Source organism: Eumetopias jubatus, unplaced genomic scaffold (assembly GCF_037043125.1).
Source record: "Eumetopias jubatus isolate StellerSeaLion01/CBP00866 unplaced genomic scaffold, mEumJub1_p1.0 scaffold_2, whole genome shotgun sequence".
NCBI lineage: Eukaryota > Metazoa > Chordata > Mammalia > Carnivora > Otariidae > Eumetopias > Eumetopias jubatus.
Window position 1 is genome coordinate 71,585,496 of NW_028274808.1, and position 22,664 is coordinate 71,608,159.

The window sequence follows — 22,664 nt, forward strand, 5'->3', positions numbered from 1 at the left end:
AAAACTGTTTACCAATATTCTGTTCTCTCATTCCTCGGGCACCTGGCAGCAGTGTGCTTCTTCACTTCCATAGATGTTGTCATGTAATTTGCTTTGGCCAGTGAAATGTGAGCAGAGGGAACTGTCCGACTTTGTGGAAGTTTTATGAGCCAGTCTGTCCTTCACCATATTCCCCTTTCTCTCTGCTTCCATGACTATCAGTGTCCCATCAGCATGGGTCTTAGAGCAAAGGCAATAGATGCAGAGCAGACAGAGAACATGAAGGAAATTAAATGTACTATTTTTTATTCCACTGTGATTTAGCTATGGGTTAAAGCTATGGAACCTGGCTGCATTGATTGACAGACTTGAAGAACTACCAAAGTTTGAAGTCCATTTCCCAGATTAAGAATATATTTGGATTAAAAAAAATATAATAATATGAATAGATTTTTCTAAAATATGTAAACTGGATCTTCCTCGTAGAGCGATTCTAGAAACAATACTTTCCATACTGATTTGTTTATGACCAGATACAGGTTCAGCCATGTGAAATTGCCTGTATTTGACCAGTTTTTAATGTAAAAATGGCAACTTCATACAGTTTACCTAATAAATGTCCTGATGATACTACATTGTTTTGTGTATCTAAGGGAACTACACATTTTGTTTTAGTAAGTTGATTGCTGAATAGAAATAAGATTACTCACATCTAGTATTTGCTTAGAGTGTAATCTTATTTCATTAATGCCTTATGTTTAGGACATTAAAAAAGTTAGGCCAAATAACACAGTGTTATTAACAAACATTTGTCTTTTGCAGACATGATCTAATGCATTTTTTAAAGTTTTTGTTTTTTAACATGCTAACCATTGCTTGCTTTAGGACACATTCCTGAGGTCATGCACAACATTTATCACACTTAAAATACTATGACACAGGCTATTTTGTTGGTTTTGAAGTTTTTGCCAATGAAAAATCAGATAACTAATTAGCCAATATGGCTTATCATGTTAAATTTACTCACTAAGAGAGCTTTCAAAATGATTAAAATGCAATTTTTTATCCTGATAGGGAACATTTCCATTAAAAAACAACACACATAAAATATTTGACTATTACTCAGATTTTTAATTATTGAACTATTATGCCATTAGGGAAAACCCAAATCCACTACACTGATATACCTTACAAGAGGAATATTCAAAAATGTTTCACTCAGTTTACTCTTACTTGGTTTCAGAAGTGTACCAAATTAAAGTCAAATTTGAGGTTCTAGTTCTACATGCTTTAGAAAAATGTGATTTTCTGGTTTAAAGAAATGAAGTTCAAGAATGATTTATAAAACTTTAGAATTTCCAGATGTAACTTCTCATAAAGCTCTTTGGATATCAAATGTATTTACCAAATACTTTGATGAGTTAAGTGTAAATGAATCAGTAACATAAGGATTAAATTTCTCCACAAATACACAAGAGCCTAAAAAACTAGGAAAAAGAGTGCCTTGGCAGAATTCAACTGGGTCTTGTCAAATCCAAAGAGTTTCAAAACTATGTCTTGAAATTTTCCCAAAACTGAAAACTCACTATTTTTGATATTTTTTTTGTTACAAATCCAAATTGAATATTGTTTCCAAGTTCTATTAGTGGTAAACAAATTGAAAGTGATTAGGACCATGGCCACAAATTCACTTCCACAAATAATTTCTTGTAACATCAACAGCTTCATCACATCATTTTTCTATAAATAATGTTTCCTAGAGTTCTAAGAATTAAAAGTAGAGGAAGGTGATCAGAAGGTACAAACTTCCAGTTAAAAGACAAATAAGTACTACGGATGTAACGTATCACGCGATGACCATAGTTTACACTGCTGTATGAGATATAGGAAAATTGTTAAAGGAGAGATCCTAAGAGTTCTTACCACAAGGAAAATGTGTTTCTTTTTTTCTTTTCTTTTCATTGTATCTATATGAGATGTTGAATGTTAATGAAACTTATTCTGGTAATCATTTCACAACATATGTAAATCAAACCATTATGCTATGCTGTACACCTTAAACTTCTACAGCAATGTTTGTCAATTATTTCTCAATAGAACTGGAAAAATATGAAAAAATCCTGAATTTCAGTAAATAACAAAAGTAAAAATAGAAAACAATCTGGCTCCACTGGTTCTCAAATTTTCTGTTATCAGTAATATTTTCACAGTGCTCTGAGGCCAAAATAAATCCTTAACAGTTTTATTTATTAAGTAGCTAGGTCTACACAACGTAATAAGTTGTTATTCCAAAACTTTAGAATCATTTCCTTCGGCGCACCACTGAAAATCTTGGTGTCTCCATGGGCTGCCGCCCTGCTCAGTGTTAACCATACGGTAAGAACAAGCTGTATCCCAAAATCTTGCTCTGCAGAGGTGTCCCTGATGCCAAGATCTGCATCTTTGACCTGGGGTGGAAGAAGGCAAAAGTGGATGAGTTCCCTCTCTGCAGCCACATGGCGTCAGATGAATATAAGCAGCTCTCCCCTGAAGCCCTGGAGGCTGCCCTTATTTGTGCCAGCACGTACATAGTGAAAAGCTGTGGCAAAGATGATTTTCACATCCGAGGATAGCTCCAGCCCTTCCACAGCACCCACATCAACAGGATGTCGTCCTGTAAGTCATGCGGGGTGCCTTTGGAAAGCCCCAGGGCAGAGTAGCCAGGGTCCATGTTCGCCAAGTCATCATGTCCATCCCTACCAAGCCGCAGAACAAGGGGCATGAGATTGAGGCCCTAGGCAGGGCCAAGTTCAAGTTCCCTGGCCACCAGAAGATCCACATTTCCAAGAAATGGGGCTTGGCTAAGTTTAATGCTGATGAATTTGAAGACGTGGTGGCGGAAAAGTGGCTCATCCCAGATGGCCGTGGGGTTAAATATATCCCTAATTGTGGCCCCCTGGACAAATGGTGGGCTCTGAACTCATGAGAACCTTGGCACTGTCCCCTCTATTCATGCCCACTGATAAAACCTACTTCCTGTCATAAATAAATAAATAAATAAATTCCCAAAATTCAGTACTCATATGCAAAACCACTACATATAAATTAAAAAATAATATTTTATTTCATTCTTAAGTACTACATTCACTTATTAACAGGTTATATGTACCCAGTTGGGTCCCACAAACTCCTCAATTCTTGAAATCTCATTTACATCACCACCTCAATTCTTGTTCTGATTTTCTAATAGTATTTGACTTTTATTACAGAAAAAAATAGAAAACCCAGGTTCATAAAGATATAACATCATTGAGAGGAATGTAACATGATCTACATTGAAACTGTGAACTACCTTGACCTAATAGTTCTGATGGTGGCCAAAAGATGTTGAGTGTCTCTACATTTTGGGGGAAAAATTTAAAATATTCCATGTCATCTCCCTGGCTTCACTATGACTTTCCAGGGTGCCTCAGGACACAGTTCGGGAGCTGTGGGTTTTAAGAATTCCCTTATCTTACAACCATTTCAGGATTTTGAATAGCAACTTATTTATAACCAAGCAAGTATTGCCAAGAGTGAAATCTAATATTAAGAAAAACTAATTAGCTTTATTGAACCTTAATAACAGTACTTTATAATGCATTATAATATATTCTTATATCTAAAAAATAGTTTTAACAAATTCAGAAAATAATACAGTCATTGGAACTTAGGTTTTTTGTAACATAATAGAGTTTACTTTGAAGGAATGTTAACTAAAAATTCAATAGAATTTTTTCATTTTTTGTAAAACTGAAAATATAGGTATTGTTTGTGTTAGAAAGGAATTTTTTTCTTTCCTTTTTTTAAAAAAATATTTTGTTTATTTATTTGACAGAGACAGTGAGAGAGGGAACACAAGCAGGGGGAGTGGGAGAGGGAGAAGCAGGCTCTCCCCTGAGCAGGGAGCCCGATGTGGGACTCGATCCCAGGTCGCCAGGATCATGAACTGAGCCGAAGGCAGACGCTTAACCATCTGAGCCACCCAGGGGCCCTAGAAAGGAATTTCAAGGTAAGGTTTTTTAAAGTTGGTTTAGCATTATTTTATTAAATTTTAAACAGTTTAACATTAGAGTATAGAACATAGTATGTTAGGGGAAAAAACGAAATAACATTTGTTCATCCTGATGTTCTATACATGAATTATGTCTAAAAAAAAAAAAAATCAGCCAAAAAAACCCGATTTTGCTATTGGAAGAACCTACAAAGAAGCCTCTTTGAGAAAATTTAAATACCAAACAAGAGTTTATCTTAAAGTCAGGTTATCAGGATTTTTTTCAGACAAGGTATACAGATACTTTTTAGTCAGAATTCAAATTTTTTGCCCAAAAACTTTAATTAATGGAAGTCATGTGAATATGTCCATAATGAGCAAATACTTACAAGACTGAAGAGAGTCCATATAAACAAGTCTTGCACATAGATAGGATAATTGCCCAATTAATACAAACATTTATTGCAAGCCCACTATGTACTGGCATAGCTCCAGGTGCTCAGGATACAACAGTACCCAGAACAAATGGGGATCACAGCCTTCATCAAGCTTTCATTTTAATGGAGACAGAGAACAAATAAGTAAAATATCTCGAATGTTACTAATACATGCTAAGAAGAAAAAATAAGTTAGTGGAAGGTGATAGGAAGTGTTGAGGGGAGAAAACTGAAAATTAAGAAAATTTAAAAATATTCCTCTTCCTCTGGGGAGGATTGAAAATTTAGGAAGGGCCTTAGTGAGAATGTGAGGAAAGAACCGCGAGAAGTAAGAGAGCAAACCCTACAGAAATCCAGAGGAAGAACATTCCAGGAAGAAGAGAAACCAAGCACAAAGATCCTTATTGGGGATGTGCCTTTGATGCAAAGGTCAGCGTACCTGAAACAGAGTGAACAAGAGGGAGAATAGTAGAAGAAAAATCAGAGGTATCAAGGAGGCAAGGCCACAGTAGGGCTGTGGTAATTTGGACTTTTGCTCATGTGAGAAAATTCTGGAGGGCTTTGAGATAAGTATTGATGTGGTGAAATATGTTTCAAAAGTATTGCTTTGGCTGCTATAGTGAGAACAGACTGAAGACAACAATAAAGAGAAAAGGGACCACCAGAGAAGGTGTTGACATAAGACAAAAGATGAGGGTGCCTTAGACTAGGATTGCAATAATAAAATTCATCAGAAGTGGTGAGATTCTATATTTATTTTAAAAATACACTACAGGTGTGCCACCTAATATGGCCAAATGCAGTCATTCAAATTTAACACTTTTTTTTTAGATTTATTTATTTATTTGAGAGAGAGACAGGGAGGGAGGGAGGCAGAGGGAGAGGGAGGAGCAGAGCAAGAGGGAGAGAATCACAAACAAACTCCCTGCTGAGCACAGGGCCCAATAATAAAGGGCTTGATCTTAGGACCCTGAGATCATGACCTGAGCCGAAACCAAGAGTCTGACACTTAACTGGCTGAGCCACCCAGGCACCCCTTGAATTCCACCTTTGAAATTTAACTACTGAAAGTGAAATGAAACTAAAAATTCTGTTCCTCAGTTATGTGAACCACATTTCAAGGGCTCAATAACTTCATGAGCTTGTGGTACCATATTGGACAACACACATGTAGATCCTTTCCATCAATATAGAAAATTCTACTAGACAGTGCTGATAGAACTAACAGGATCTTCTGACAAATGTGAAGTGGAATATGAAAGAAAGATAGTAATCAAGGATGATTTTTGGCCTAAGCAACTAGAAAAATTGAATATACTGATCTAGGAAAATCTTGAGAAAAGCAGGTTTGGAGGACATGCCAGGAGCTCAGTTTTAGAAATGTTAAATTTGAGATGTTTATTAGACATTAAATGGAGATTTCCAATAGACAATCAGATATGGGAATCCAGGTTGAAGGGAGAAGTATAGACTGGGTAGCCCAAGCAAGTTTTACTTTATGCTGGACACCCTTCTGAATACTTGCCTAACCCAGCTAGTATTCACAACAACCTGATGAGTTAGTCACTATTACCCCCACTTTATAGATGAAGAAACTAAGACACAGAGAAACATACCATTTCTTGTTAAGTTGAAAGAATGAGAATCTGAGCTGTGAGAAGCTGTCTCCTCCACAGAGGAAGCTAGCTGGCAAAATAAAGCCAAAGGAAACCAAGAACTGATGAAACTGAATAAAGGGAGAGGAAAGGAGAGAGTGACACTGTTTCTTTCAGCATTCCTTTGGATTATGAGATCTAACCCAAGGATCATTCCTACTCAACTGTATGAGGCAATAAAGTCTCTTTTGCTTAAGGCATTGCAAACTAATAAGTTGTATAACCTAAAAGTTATATTATTATATCAATAATTATTTAGCATATGAAATAGTTCCTACTACCTGATACAGAACCAAATACTCTTCTTTGTTTTTTTTTTTTTTTTTTTTTCCAAATACTCTTCTTTGACCTTATAGTATTGTGCACATATGTCATACACACTCTGTTTGGGCATTTGTTGGATAACAGTAACATTATCTCTCTTTTACCTACTAGATAGTGAGCATCTTGACAACAGGGATGGTATGCTACAGATTATTTTCTCAACACCCAGGATAGAGGTAGATTACATTCTGTCAACTCTAAATGTCTTGATATAGTTTTTTTAATGTCTAAAAAGGAATATAACACAATACAATAATATATATTTTACTTTAAAGAATGATGGTAAGGTTAAATTAAATTTTTTTTAAATTTCATATTGTGTTATCTATTTCTATGTAACAAATAATCCCCAAATGTAATAATCTTACATGGTAAACATTTAGTATCTGTTGTATAGAAATTTAAAGGCAAGGAATATTAGTAGCCATTTTAGAGGCAACTTACCATAGTTTATTTTCTAGCCTTTGATGTTTTTCATTCTCCTTACATGCAATTCTCCCTACATGAATTAAAGCAGTGTCTAAAATACAGTTCTCATTATCTAAATCAAGTCCAGATGTGAATGAAGCTTTTTAGGTGTAGTCCCTTAAGAGAACTTATAGTGTACAGGTCCTCTTGTTCCATAGACTTTGAAACTAAAGAGACAATCTGCACTCCCCCTCGCATACTCAATACAGTATGGTGGGACAGGAATAGGGGAAAATGGAAACCAAACGTGAATCACTGGTCCGTAACATTTCTGAAATCTTGTCAGGTAAATGTTGGGTTTCCTCATTAGGTCCCCAAACCAGGGAATAATTCTAATTGGCTCTTTACATCTCCATCTGGGCTCTTGGTTCTTTCCTCTGAGCTTTTTTTTTTTTTTTTTAATGAAAGGTAACACATGTTTTCTGCTGAGTTTTTTTCTCCTGCTGCTTATTGTGATAGGTTTGTGTGGGCATAGGGCAGTCCAACTGCTTTTCACTCTGTACTGTCACTTTATGGGCCTCCTGTGAATGTCCTTGGAATTTACTCCATGAGACAAAACCATACCTACAAAGCTCTTGGATATAAATCCTGAAGCTTCCTTTTAACAAATCCCTTGTGTGAGTGTGTACTCCCTTGATAAACTTGCCATTGATCTTTCTGAGGGCTTGGACAAAGATGAGACATCTGCAGACCATGTTTTTTGGCAATGCCATGGAACTGATCTTTTCTAAGAAGGCATTTCTTGATTTTTGCAACATTTGCCAGTTGGAGAGACTGAGAATTTTAAAAACCATCAAGCTCTGGCTCCTTTTTTTAAACAATCTTTCTCTCTGTGTCTAGCTTTCTTTTCAAATTTTACAATAGACATTAAGAAGAAACCGGGCAGTGCCTTCAACACTCTGCTTTGGAATGTCCTTAGCTACATCTTTGGACACATTTTCTACATTTCAGGTTACTGCACGTGAGAGTGTTACTAAACTTTCTGTCCCTACACACCAAGGATTCCCCTTTCTTCCTATTTCCAATACCACCTTGGTCACTTCTTTTTGAGCTCTCATTGGCAACTCCCTTGATGTCCAGATTTCTGCTAACATTCTCTTCAAGGCAATAGGCTTTCTCTAACAAGCTCTGCAAAAATCATTTCAGCCTCTGCCCTCTGCCTGGATACAAAGCCACTCCCACACTTTTAGTTTTTTTTTGTTTTTTTTTTTAATGGCAATACCTTACTTCCACGTGCCAAAATAGCAATTATCTATTACTGTTTAACGTATCACCACTTAATAGAACAAACATTTATTATCTCATCGTTCTTGTAGATAAGAATTGGCATAGATTAGCTGGGTTCTTCTGGTCCACAGTCTCTCAAAATCTATAGTCAAGGTGTTGGACAGGGTCGCAGTGAACTCAAGGATAAACCTGGGGAAGAACACTCCCAAGCTCACTTACATGACTGGAAAGAAGGAAGATAATGTAGTGAAAATATCTTGAAAATTTTCAAATGACAGACCTTCTGGCAAACACACTAATGGTATATTCTAAAAGGAGAGTCCTAATCTGTGGACTGCTTTTTTAGGATGTGGCTGTCTTATTAGGCTCACATATGTAGTAAACAAAGCTTGAATCCATGGATGTATGGGGTAGAGCTCCTAGGAAAATGTCACATCAGCTATGTAACTATCAGAGCATAGAATGGAAATATTTTAACATTGAAATAATTCTTTTTTGAGTAAGCACATATTGCTTAAGATCTCACATGTTAATCTGTGCCAGAGGGTATAGTGATATGGCTAAAAGATGGATCTGAGCATAAGCACTGGTGGTCTTAGAACGCTTCCCGCTTCTCCTATGCCTTTGTATTACTTGTATTCCTGAAATAATTAGTAAAGCTTGATATTCCCTAAGGTCTCTGATGTTTTAAAATGATTTGATAACCTATCCTACTTTATCTTAGAAACAATCTCAAGTGAAATAAAACATTCATAATGATATAGTGAAATAAAATTGCCCAGTGATAAGATATTTAGGGACATTCTCTGGAACAAAGATTTTAAAGCTACTTACCAAACTTTTCATTTGACCTTTTCAGTGTGTGTGTGTGTGTGTGTGTGTGTGTGTGTGTGTGTGTGTGTTTTCCTAAAAATATGTATTTAGATACATAAACTTAGAAATCTCTAATTTTTTACATTCAAAGGCAAATAAAAACTAGAGGGAAAAAGACTGTACACAAAGGTAACCCTTAATATCTATCAATTTTTTAAGCATTTCTTTTAATTTTATTTATTTATTTGAGAGAGAGAGCATGAGCAGAGGGGGAACGGGCAGAGGGAGAGGGAGAAGCAGGCTCCCCGCTGAGCAGGGAGCCTAACTCGGGGCTCAATCCCAGGACTCCCAAGATCACGACCTGAACCAAAGGCAGATGCTTAACTAACTGAGCCACCCAGGTGCCCCTCTTCAACTTTTTAAATGACAATTGCCCAAAGAGAAAATTGAGAGGAAAATAACAACAACAATAACAACAGTGTTACCAATAATTGAAATAGAAAAGAAAAAAGGAAAAACAGTTGGTCAAAACACAAATTTAAGGGACATGTCACTATTTTTACCTATGAAAAATTAAAGAAATTTTTTTCAATGGATAATGCCCAGTATTTTCCAGGGAAGTAGTGTGACCACTCTATTGCCAGGATAAAAGTATATGTATTTTATATTTAGAGGAAAATTTTACATTATGTGTTATGATCTTTTAAAATGCTTCTGCTTCAGGACGCCTGAGTGGATCAGTCAGCATTGGGCTCAGGTCATGATCCTGGGGTCCTGGAATCAAGTCCTATATTGGGCTCACTGGGGAGTCTGCTCCTCCCTTTGCCTGCCGCTCCTCTTGCTTGTGCTGTCTCTCAACCTGACAAATAAATGAATAAACTCTTTAAAAAAAATCCATGGGTAACTTTTAAAAATAAATAAATAAATAAATAAATAAATAAATAAATAAATAAATAAAATGCTCCTGCTTCTTGGTCAAGTACTTTCATTTCTATAAATTTAATATTATATTCTGAGATGTAGAGAGATTTTTATAGAAAAAGTGTTAACAACACATAATATAAACTTTAGTTGCCCAAATTAAAAGAATGTTTTCATAAAATATGACACATCCATATGATCTAATGATTTAGAATTATATTATAGATTCATAATGATAGTTACCATCTACTAGTGATAGCTAATATTCACTGCGTGTTTCTTAAGTGTCAGGCGTTGTTTCCATACACATATTAATGTAATCGTGTATCTGCATGAGAGGTAGACTATGGAAATAGTAGTTATTTCTGGGTTGTTTGATAATGGGCAACTTCTATTATATCTTTTATACTTCTTTGCATTTTAAAGTTTTTCTATGGTAAGATTTTTTTTTCTATTTAATAATGACAAAGGAAATATCATCATAATAAAAGGAACTAGAATGCTTTTCATTTCCTGCTGACTGCCTAGGTCTGATTGAACAATTGGTGGAGGGAATAAATCAATCTCTAAACTTTATGTGTATTCTACTATAGCAAAAAAAAAGATACAAAGGCCTACTTTTTATTGTACTTTCTTCCTTGCTTCAAGTTGAATATCATGTTTTTAGAAGAAAAAGAAATATATATTTGCTATATTTATAGTTAAAAAGCAGGGATTGGTTTGGAGAACATTTGGACACTCCAGCAATAGTTTATTGAAAAGAAAAAATGGTATTCTATGAACATAGTTATTTATCTCTCTCACTATACTAACAACTATGCTTGGTGCTGATACAAGGTTGAATAAATGAGCGCTCTTAGAAAGAAAGAGAAGTTAATCACTCACTTTTTAAGTTATTCTCTCAGAGTTTATTGCTCCTAGATGGGCTGCAGAACAAATGTCCAGATATCTTTGGCCTCCAAAAAAAAGATATCCAGCCTCATTTCCCCTAAGAAAACGTTCTTGCAAAACACTCAAGAAAAAGTAAAGTAGCCTTTGATGTTTTTCTAAGCTAAGAAATATAAACAAGGGGCAATTATTCCTGGCTATGTATTTTTATTCTGTTTTGATATGCTAAATCATTTTGTAATCAATGGTCTATTTATCTTATGCCATTTTAACAAATTATTCATAGAGTGAGGAACATCTTTCATCCATACTCCTTCTATATCCATTTTAGGCAAAGTCCACTTAATTCTTAACTCCAGAAAAATAAGCTTCTAAACAAATAAACCTGGAAAGACTTGGTCCTGCCCTCAGAAAGCTTAAATCTGGCCAGTTCATAACAGAAAGGCACATTTACCTCTTTACATGGAAATTGAACAGATGACTTTGAAAAGACTCTTTCATTTTTCTGTTTCTAGGAGCCTATGATTTGATGCCTCTTGATCTGCCTTCTATCTCACTCCCTATTCCCTTTGATTGAGATTGTAATCCATTTGGAAGTCCTTGCAGAACCAGGGTCTACAGTGGTCAGCATTGACAGCAACACCTTTTAAGAGATAATCAAACTATATGCAGAAACAAATGACCCCTTAGCATTTCCTCTACTAATTAATATTTCTTCTTTGATATAAAGTATTTTGTAGTTTTACATATGAGAGTGTCATGCAATCATATTAGGTTGAATTAGTTCCTGGCCAGAACAAATAGCTCTCTAAAACAATCACACAAATTTAATTTAGAACCCAAATGCCAGAATATTGTTTATTGGAAATTTCATATGTACAATTAATATTCTCTTCAGTGATAACAATATATTATTTCACTCCACGTGGAGCACTGTTTTGGGTAATCAGACATTGGTGTTTTAAATAACTTGTTTGTTATGATGCTTCTTCACTTGCACTTTAAGTATTGGTCATCAGAGTTTATAAAATAGAACACTGAAGAGGGCAATTCATTTGGTGAAGCTATTTCAAAAAGTGAAAAAGGGAGGAAGAATTAGGTCATTCAGCATTTGGCCTATGGTGGCATTTCTCACTACTGCCTTAATTAGAGTTATTGAATCATTTCAGTTCCTGCACATTCCTTCTCCAACATTAGTTTTTATTACTATGAGCAAACTCATTATCACCTTCTGTAACTTTAAATTTATTGATTTAATTACATGAATTTGAAATGGCAAACATGCAACTTCAAGTCATCTAGTTTCATATTTTGATTTTCAGAAACAACTCTTAGAATATAGGAAGAATATAGGTTCAAATAGTTTTTATCTGAAATGAGTGAAATTATATGTTATTGTTTGGCTTCAAGTGATAATTAGTAAAACGAAATGTCACTGAAAGAGATTTCTTTATTGAATATTGTTAATGATCAAGAAATGCTGGATGGAAATATCTATTTGTATTTTTCTCTTATATTTGTAGCACACAGCATTAAATTAGTATTTATGCTGTACTTAACCATGTACAAATGTTCACTGGTTTAGTGAATCATGCTCTCAAAATGAAAAAAAAAATGAAAGGATTTTTAAAAGTTTAAACAACAGCAGTCTGTCCGTAAACCTCCCTTAATCGGTATTCCACTCAAAGGCCAATATCAACATAGAACAGAAAATATTCAAAAAGAAGAAATAAATACAATAAATTGATTCAAAGAATGTCCTTGGTTGCTTGGGGGTTATTAATCATCCCATCCCTCCTGAAAGTTTCTGCTTGTCCCTTTTCTAATAAATCTACATTTCCCACTTAGGCAACCACATCCTCATTTCTGTATCTTGGGTTATGTTTTCCAGTTCTTGGACTTCATAAAAGTGGAATCATACATTTTATAGAAAAAAGAAATTTTAAATTCCACTTTTTTGCATGGTGATAGTAACACCTCAAAGTTATTATTACACAAAAAAACAAAATTAAACCTCTTGGGAGAGATGCCCAGAAATATTTTGTTGAGAATAATTATTATAGGGGGAAAAAAACTATTTCCTTTCACATGTTTATGCTGCTACAACATGTGATAAAAATAATATCATTTAAATTCCCCAAGTACTTAAGACCATGGCAAAATAAAGGTAGAGGTTTTAAGTAATCAGTTACATCCAAATGTTTCTAATTTTGTCTTACTATGGATCAGTTTATTTGGCAGTAGAGGTCACTGTAAAATAAGATCTGCCAGTGCATTTCCAAATCACTTTAGATGTAAGACCCAGTATTTTCTATATATGCATATATTTGAAATTTGAGAATGCAATACTTAATAATTAGCCTTATCCAAAGATTCAAAAGACATTGGCACATCTTCATTGTGATAGAAACTAGCTTTTTTCATTAAACCCCTCTGTCAGAAGACTAAGATATCGAATCATGAAACTTAGTACTATTTATCAAGCAACCAAATTAATTCTGAGTCTTTTGTTAGTGGGTCTATAGTTTATATTATCTTAATTTTAGTTTCCCTAGAACTAACCCCCCTCTCCATAGAACACAATCTACTGAAGGAAATAAATGTGTAGGTGTTATAACATCCTGAGATATATGCCAGCATGTGGGTTCCTCCTAATTGCAAAGGGTTTTGAAAGGAAACAGCCATGAGAATGCTCATGGGAGAAACAGTAGTTACACACACAGAAGACAACATATGATCTCAATCTCCTTTGAAGATTGGAAGTTTTCAGGAAAACTAGTAAAATTTTCTAAGCACAAGAAATAACATGGAAAAAAAAAACATTTGTTAAAGGACAAAACTATTTCTATAAGGTAATTGCAGGATATCACTTCAAAAATAGTGGGAAATGTAGCTGATGTAGTTGGTAAGGATGGGTTTGGAAAGGATCTTGTATGTTACTCTATGAAAGGAGATTTGATCCTTTGAAGATTTTTTTCAAACAAGGTAGTAAAGTTATCAGAATAACATTACAAAAGATTGGCGTATTCATTTTCTATTGCTGCCATAACAAATTACCACAAACTTAGTGACTTGAATCAGATTTACTTCTTTATTTTTTATTTTATTATGTTATGTTAATCACCATACATTACATCATTAGTTTTGGATGTAGTGTTCCATGATTCATTGTTTGCGTATAACGCTCAGTGCTCCATGCAGTTCGTGCCTCCTTAATACCCATCACTGGGCTAACCCATCCCCCCACCCCCCCTCCTCTAGAACCCTCAGTTTGTTTCTCAGAGTCCATAGTCTCCATGGTTCATCTCTCCCTCCGATTGCCCCCCCTTCATTTTTCCCTTCCTACTATCTTCTTTTTTTTAACATATAATGTGTTATTTTTTTCAGAGGTACAGGTCTGTGATTCGTCAGTCTTACACAATTCACAGCGCTCACCATAGCACATACCCTCCCCAATGTCTATCACCCAGCCACCCCATACCCCCACCCCCCCTCCCCTATAGAACCCTCAGTTTGTTTCTCAGAGTCCATAGTCTCTCATGGTGAATCAGATTTACTTCTTTATAGTGCTTTGGGTCAGAAATCCCAGATGGGTCATGGGGTACTAAAGATGTCATAGGGTCCTTTCTGGAGAAATCCTTGCCTTTTTAATTATTGGCAGAATTCACTCCTCCATGACTATATGACTGAGATACACTTTCACTGATGGTTGTCAGTGGAAGGTCATCCTAGCTTCTAGAGTTCACCCACATGTTTTGGCTTAAAAGGCTTAATTACCTAACGATCACACAGAACGGTGTATAGTGCTTGTTCAATCCAGCAACAGAAGAAAAACTCATAATTTACTGGGCACTGGGTAGAGTTCTCAGTAAGTTCTTTCATTAGTGACGAGGAGTAATTAGCTCTAGAACAATCACTGATCTAAACCCACCCAACAAATCATAAAAGAACTAAAAGGATTAAATTATTTTTAAGTAACACAACTGCATCCCAGAGCAAAGCTCAAGAATATTTATAAGAATATAAAAATATTCAATTCCCAAAAAGGTAAAATTCACAATGTCTGCCTTCTAAGCAAAGATTATCAGGCAGGCAAGTAAGTAAAAACATGAGCCCTAATGAAAAGAATAATCAATTGAACAGATACAGAACTAACACAAATGTTAAAATTAGGGGAAAATGTATATCAAAATAATTAATATAACTACATTTCATGTAATAAAAAATTAAGTAGAAGTATGAAATCTATAAAAAAGATTCAAATCATACTTCTAGAGAAAACTACAATGTCTAAAGTGAAAAAACACTGAATAGATGACATCAGTATGATGTCAGGTTTAGCTTTATATAGGTGAAGATCCTTACCTATTGAAATACTTTTAAATATGTAGCTATACATAGGCTAGTGTGCTCACATTTGCTTTCTTGCCCTGTCACCTGAGATGACCTGGAAGTATTGACACTGTAATAGCAATGAGCACACCTAGTGCCGAGATCTTGGTTTCTTTTTTTTTTTTTTAAGATTTTATTTATTTATTTGACAGAGAGAGAGAAAAAGCGAGAGAAGGAACACAAGCTGGGGGAGTGGGAGAGGGAGAAGCAGGCTTCCAGCAGAGCAGGGAGCCTGACATAGGACTCAATCCCAGGACCCTGGGATCATGACCTGAGCCAAAGGCAAACTTTTAACCACTGAGCCACCCAGGCGCGTCCCGGAACCATGATTCTTTTAATTGAAGATGGTATTAGAAACCAAGATCTACCAGTTTGTTTGGGGCGCCTGGGTGGCTCAGTCATTAAGCGTTTGCCTTTGGCTCAGGTCATGATCCCAGGAGGGATCGAGCCCCGCATCGGGCTCCCTGCTCCGCGGAAAGCCTGCTTCTCCCTCTCCCACTCCCCCTGCTTGTGTTCCCTTTCTCTGTCAAATAAATAAATAAAATCTTTAAAAAAAATAAATAAAAGAATCATGGCTCCTTGGAGAAGTGACGGATTTCTGGGCCAGGAAATGTACAGAATGAGCCAGAAAGTAAGAAAGTGCTTTAAAAATATTAAGAAGATGAAGAAAAGAAGAAGAAGAAGAAGAAGAAGAAGAAGAAGAAGAAGAAGAAGAAGAAGAAGAAGAAGAAGAAGAAGAAGAAGAAGAAGAAGAAGAAAGTGTTAAAGGGACATAAGAGCTAATAGGCAGAACTCCTAATGTGAAAAGCAGACATATTTGAGCAATGAAATAAACTTGTACTGGATTATAACCAAAGTGTAAAATAAATATCCAAGAGTCCATATATTGATATAAAAAATGATTGAATAAATAAATGGAGGAGAAAAGATAAGTTTCTCATGCAGAAGAATTCCAAAAAATTTATATAGATTCTCTCTATCCCTAACTCCCTAACTATAAGCTGCACATAATAACTTCCTTCCAAAGGGTGCAATATAGTAAGTGGGGACTGATTAACTTTATAGAGAAACCTGGAAAGCACTACCTTAGCCAGGTAGAGGTTAGCATTAATAATAAAAAGTCATGCTGATGATATACACATACCCTTGATATGATGGGATGAGAATGGCACTATACCTTTCTTTTCTCTCTCCAAAAAAATCCATAACTCCAGTTTAATAATTAGAAACACATCAGACAATCCTAAATTGAGGAACATTCTACAAAATATCTGATCAGTACCCAAAACATCAACATCATCAAAACAAGAGAAGTCTGAAAAACTGTCATAGCCAAGAGAAGTAAGGAGATATGCTGAGTAAATATATGACATTCTGGATGATGCGATGATGCCCTGGAACAGAGAAGGACATTATGTAAAAATTAAAGCAATCTGAATGAAATATATACTTAAGTTAATAATAATATATCAATATTGGTTCCTAAATTGTAATATAACAGGAAAGTGGGTGAGAGAGTATATGGAAGCTATCTGTACATTATTATGCTTTTTTGTAAATCTAAAACTGTTTTAAAATTTTTAAAAAATGTATGAGGGAAACAAAAATTTAAAAATCTATTGGAAGGAATTCATAGCAGAAAAAAAGATCGGTGATCTTGAAAACATGGAATAGAAACTTTCCAAAACGAAACACAGAGAAAAAGAGGAATCCCCCCAAAATGAAGTATTTCAGTGACCTGTGGGACAGGTGAAATGAAATGAAATACACTTGATTAAATCAACTGAAAGAAAGCAGGAAATGGGAGCTGGAGACCAGATAAAAAAATTTTTTTTGAAGAAATAATGGCCCCAAGTTTTAAACTAAAGCTTATAAATCCAAAAGACTTAACAAACTATAAGCACAAGAAACATGAAGAAAACTACACCAATGCATATCATAATCTAATTGCTCAACACCATTGATAAAAATAATATCTTAAAAGCAGCCAAGGAAAAAGGATACATTGCATACAAGGGAGCAAAAATAAAGATGACAGATTTCTCAATGCAGGTGAGAAAGTAGTAGAGCCACCTCTTTAAAGTAGTAAAAGAAAAATACTATTTTAGTAATTTTTTATTGCTACTATAAACAAATCACCACAAACTTAGTAACTTAAAACAGTATGAACTTTTAACTTTCCATTTCTGGAGATAAGTCTGAAATCACTTTCCCTGGACTAAAATCAGGAAGTCAGCAGGATTGTGTTCTTTCTGTAAGCTCTAGGGGGAATCCATTCCCTTATCTTTCCCTGCTTTGAGGTCACCTGCATTTCTTAACTCATGGTCCCTTTCTCCATTTTCAAAATCTGTAGCATAACATTCTCCCTCCTCTGTGACAGTTGTTTCTGTCCTTACATCTTCTATTTTCATTAGGACACTTGTGATTGCATTAGACTCACCCAGATAATCCAAGAAAAATATCAAAGCCCTTACCTTAACTGATCACATCCACAAAGTCCCCTTTACCAGGTAAGTTAAAGTATCCACGGATTCTGGAGCCTAGCACATAGACATCTCAGAGATGACATTATTTAGCCTAATTGTCAAACTATAATTCTATTGCCACACAAATATCTCTGAAAAAACAAAGGCAAATAAAGACTGTTTCAGATTTAAAAACAGTTGGAAAAATTTCTCACAAGCAGACTCAAACAAGAAATAGTAAAGCAAACCCTTCACATGGAAGAACAATGATACCTTATGGAATGTATGATTGCATTCACATAAAATTCTAGCAAAAGCTTTATAGGAACATAAATGGCATATGTAGCAGAAATGATTCTTGTTGATTATATTCTTTGGTTAGGATCATTGAGCATTAAATGCATTGTAATATATTCTGAGCTATTTTTTGCCTGTGTCCCAGACACATCATAAATGACAAAGGGAAATATTAGTTCTCATTATATTAGCATTCAGAAAATAAAGATGGGTTAGGGTGCAAATAAAGTATAGAAAATCAAGGAAATCCAAGAAAACAGCAAAAACCCCTCTAAAAAGAGGATGTTAAATAATAGGTTTGATATTGGAAATTTAAATACACTTTAAAAATACAAATTTTACAATTTATTTGTATTTTTTTTTCAGGGAAGGTATATATGGTTATAAGATATCTAGTTCTAATATTAATCAGCCAGATAATCTTTAAAAAGTGACTTGAGTTTCTCTTAGTCAGTGACTTCTACCATACAAACAAAAGGATTCAATTATATGACTTTATAAATCCTTCCAACTTGGAGTTTTTGTTTTTGTTTTTTAGTCCACTAGTAAGTAACTAGTTAGCTTCAAAAGGCTGATTGTCAGTTCAGTAATTTTAAAAATACCATACTCAAAATCACTCACGGACTTACCTACATTAGGAACATGTATTTTTATTGGCTTCATTGTTTCCATACACGATTTTTAAAACACTGTAGTCAGTGCCGTTCATACAGTTTTGTGTCCCTCTTACATTGCATGAAGATCCATGACCACCTGGAGTAACACTAAGAAGAAAGGGACAAGAGCATTATCTACCTGGTCTGTTGAGCAACAGAAAGATCCTAACCCTTTACCAAGCTTCTATTGCATCCTCCAGCCCCTTCTTCATGCGTATAAAAGCAACTGGAGTATGAGTGAGTAGACATCTGATAAACCACCCCACAAATGTATTTTAAATTTATTACTTAAGCTTACTTAGATAAAAGTGGGCATATCACTTTTAAACAGTAGTTCTTTTCTTGCATTGGCATTTTTTTTTGAATAAAAACATAAAATAATGTGTACATATTTATATGTCAGCTGCTGTATTAGTCAACAATAAGGATAAATAGAACTGAAGTAACTGAAATAAAATAGAAACCAAACATGATTTTAAAAGAATCCACAGAAAATAATAGAATATTTGAATTTTGTGCAACTTTTAACCACAACCAACCAGACTGCCAGGTGACAGTATAATACATTAGCATATGTTGAGAAAATGTTCTGAATACATAAATTATCTGCATTTTTTCCCTGTTACATATATTTCTGAGATTTTCACCAGAACATAAAATACAGAGGGATAAGAGAGGCTTCCAAATGCTTCAATGAAGCCAAGAATCTCAAGATATATTTCAAATATGCTCATTTTCAGAAAACTAAAAACACATTCACTCAGCACGTTTAGATGCAAATAACTATGAAGGAAGAGAGCAATCAAAGGAAAGTGATGACCCCAGTCTTATTTTAGTGAATGCAAATTAACATTTAAGAGCGTGGATAAAGCCATTCCATAAATTAGTAATGCCTTGTTAGTCTTCATTAAAAAAAAAAAAAAGAAGAAGAATTGACAATTAAGAGAAAAAAATATGGTAAATAGCTGACAAATTAACAGATGCTATGCTAAATTCATTATTCTGTATCTTGCCGAACCCTGATGAAGAGGACATGTGGTGGGGAAAAGATCATTGACAAAACCAGCAGGGGATTAATTAAATGGGGTGGTTTGTTCACAACTTTCCTCATCAGTTCTGTTCCATTGAACTCTAATGGTAAACAGGGCAGAAGCCAAAGAGATCAGTTTAAGATGCTCTTTCAAGCAAAATTCTCATGCAGTTATCCATTCAATATTTACTGACACACTGCTGGGTCTGGCCCTGATCTATCTTCTTTCATTCTCTCCCGTCCAGCTTGCAATCTGCTATGGTCTCTACTCTCACTCCTATCTATCTGATGCCCGTTCAACTCCCTTGTCTCTGTATTACCTGCTCTGCAGCATCCCCTTGGATCTGGCTCACCTAAAGTAGCCTATTCCCTGGCTCATCGAAGAACAGGCAATGCTAATCAATCAATGACTAACCATCAAGTTTACATGTGACTTCTTTGAGAAATCCCTGATGAGAGTCAAGTGTGTAAACAATTTGAAAGTGAGACTTTCAGCCTCCTCTTTTGTGCTGTCATTCTTTATTATATATATCTTTTCTGTCTTCTCCACCCAGATTCTATGTTAAATGGGGGGGGGGTGCGGGGGGGTAAAGGAAGAGGTAATAAATACTCCCTCTTCCCTCTCCCTCCCCCTCCTCCTCCTTCTTCATGCACTGGCAGCTATTGACAAGGCTTCAACACTAATAAAATCATGAGCTGTGACCAGCACAATCCAAGTGATTAAGTAAAGTCATTAGTACATTCCAAGCAATAGCAATTAATGGTCTTAGGGTCTTAAAGATATTGAACACTAAAGCTTATTTACGTCAGAAATTCTTATCTGTTATCAAGGATCAAAGCCACAGGCACTAAAAGCAAACAGAAAGGCCTCCATAGGTAGACTGCCCATTTGAAGACAGTCCATTTCCCTCCTGCTGTACAGAGCAGCTTTCCCTTCTGCTGAGGGTTGCCAAAGAGTAAGGTCCTAAAGGGCACAGGGCAGAACGCAGAAGGGCTCAAGCACATGATCATCATTTACCCTTATATTTTCAGAGAAGCACAGCAGTGTTTTTCAAAAAATGCAGAGGGCTTCCTTCCTTTTGAACCCCAAATCACAAAACAAAAAAAGAGGTAAGGGTGAATGAGAGTGCTTTCTGTCTCAATTCCCAAGAAGAAATGTTCCTAATAAAATCTCAGAGGGGAGAGAAATTAAACAAAAGAGTCAAAAGGTATTAGTGAGGATTCCATTGTGAAAGTGTGGGATATCTATTGTGTATAAAATGTCCAAACATCACTATCTTATTTACATTTATAACATCTTAAAATAAAGGCATTATTTGATGTTCCAGGCACTCATAGTTTTCTTTATTAAGTAAAAGTCCAATTATATTTTATTAATGATATATAAAATAAAATTCCAGAAGGAAATGGAAAAACATATTGCTGGTATTTTCTGCTGTATTCTCTAGAAGAAGATCAAGGCATAAGATTTCCAAACTAACAAATTATCATTATATAGCCCTTAGGACATGAAATAGTATTCAGTTACTACAAATGAGGTTTTTATGGAATATGACGGACAAGGGAAATGCTCAAGATGCATGAAGTGTGAAATATAAGACATACCGTTGCATAAACTTTGAGCTCCATGAAGTACGTACAAATACGCCACACATTAACTACATTTACTGTAAGTTGTGAATTAGTAGTGTTTGCATTCTCCTTCGCAATTTTGCAATATTCTCCAAATTTTCTACAATAAACCTGTATACACAGGAAAAAAAATACATTGAAAAAATGAGAAAGACCCTTGCATGAACAAAAGAGTGAGCTTCTCACTATACAAATCATGTGTTGAGTAAACAATTTTCTCCTACCTACAAATATGAAGGGAAAAAGTCTACATTCCTGACATGGAGTTTAACTTTTTTTGTCAGAGAAAACCGATAGGTCCTGGATTTAGTAGTTGATCTATATAATAACATAATAGCAGCCTTTTTAATCAGGTGAAAAGCAAGCACATATGTTTTTAAAGGGAAGAAATTTAAGAACCTCGGACAATGACTTTCAAGAGCATTCATTTAATGGTTTAAATTCTCAAATAGGCAAAACGTGTGTATTTCTGAAACCATGCAATAAGTAGCTTCATCGAAGAAAGTAATGTTGATTTTAGTTCTGAAGTGTCATTACCATGACTACAGCTCCTTGGAGAATGAATTTAGCCTTTCTGTGAGAAGCAATATTTATTTTTAAACAAGTACTTCAGTGACACCTTCATCCTCGCAAATGTGTAACTCAGTGATTTATGCATGAGAGGGAAAAGACTGCAATCTCTTCAGCCTTCTTAGTCCAAATGAAACAGAAATCTGAAGTCGTTTACCTTTCATTCTGAGTGATAACAGGTTTCCACATGTATTTTTCAGATAATTGCCTCAATTTTCTCATTCAATTTGGCTGAGAATTCCCCAATTCTCCACACATTTTTCTCTCTTTTGGCCTCTGGGCATAAGGAAAGAACTAAGATTATACAAACCCAACACTGTTGGAGATTTCTAAAATGAAGGGCAAACGGATGAATAAAGCCAAGAAAACAGCTAGGAGAGGCTCTTGGTTACTATGGAATTACAAGCAACTCCAGCAAAGCTTGTGTCAACATGGATTTTCAAATGACCAAGAAGTGTTCTGAGAGGTTTTGCCATGAGAGCGAGTAAATACAAAAATTCATTTGGAAAATCTGAAGCACAGATGGCTATTGGTGTGCTGGCAAAACACAATCCCCAGCCCATCTCTGTATGGGCACGGTAATTGTGTGTTCTAAGTTAATCTCTATTTCTTTCTAAGCACCAAACAGATTTATGTCCCTAGTGAAATCCTTCAACATTTTTGAAATTAGAGAATCCATTGCAACTTAAGTGAGGTGCAAACACCCCACTTTTAGCTCTAATACCACACAGTACGCTGGGAAGAGATTTACCTCCTGTTAATTTGTATTTTGCACAGTCATGCTCCTTTCTTTACAAGTAAGTGATGTGAGGATCATGTGGGGTTTGGAATCAGACAAACCTGCATTAAAATGCCTGCTCTGATCCAGACCTGCTGTTTAACCATGGGTAAAATGCCT

General features: G+C 35.3%; 1 protein-coding gene across 1 annotated transcript; it reads left to right on the plus strand.

The window, feature by feature from the left end:
- Positions 1–2,321: 2,321 nt before the first annotated feature.
- On the plus strand, positions 2,322–2,944 carry LOC114210198 (large ribosomal subunit protein uL16-like). Its single transcript, XM_088019687.1, has 2 exons — positions 2,322–2,401; positions 2,510–2,944. The coding sequence occupies exon 2, from the start codon at positions 2,642–2,644 to the stop codon at positions 2,942–2,944; it is 303 nt and encodes a 100-aa protein (XP_087875813.1). The 5' UTR covers positions 2,322–2,401; positions 2,510–2,641.
- Positions 2,945–22,664: the final 19,720 nt, after the last annotated feature.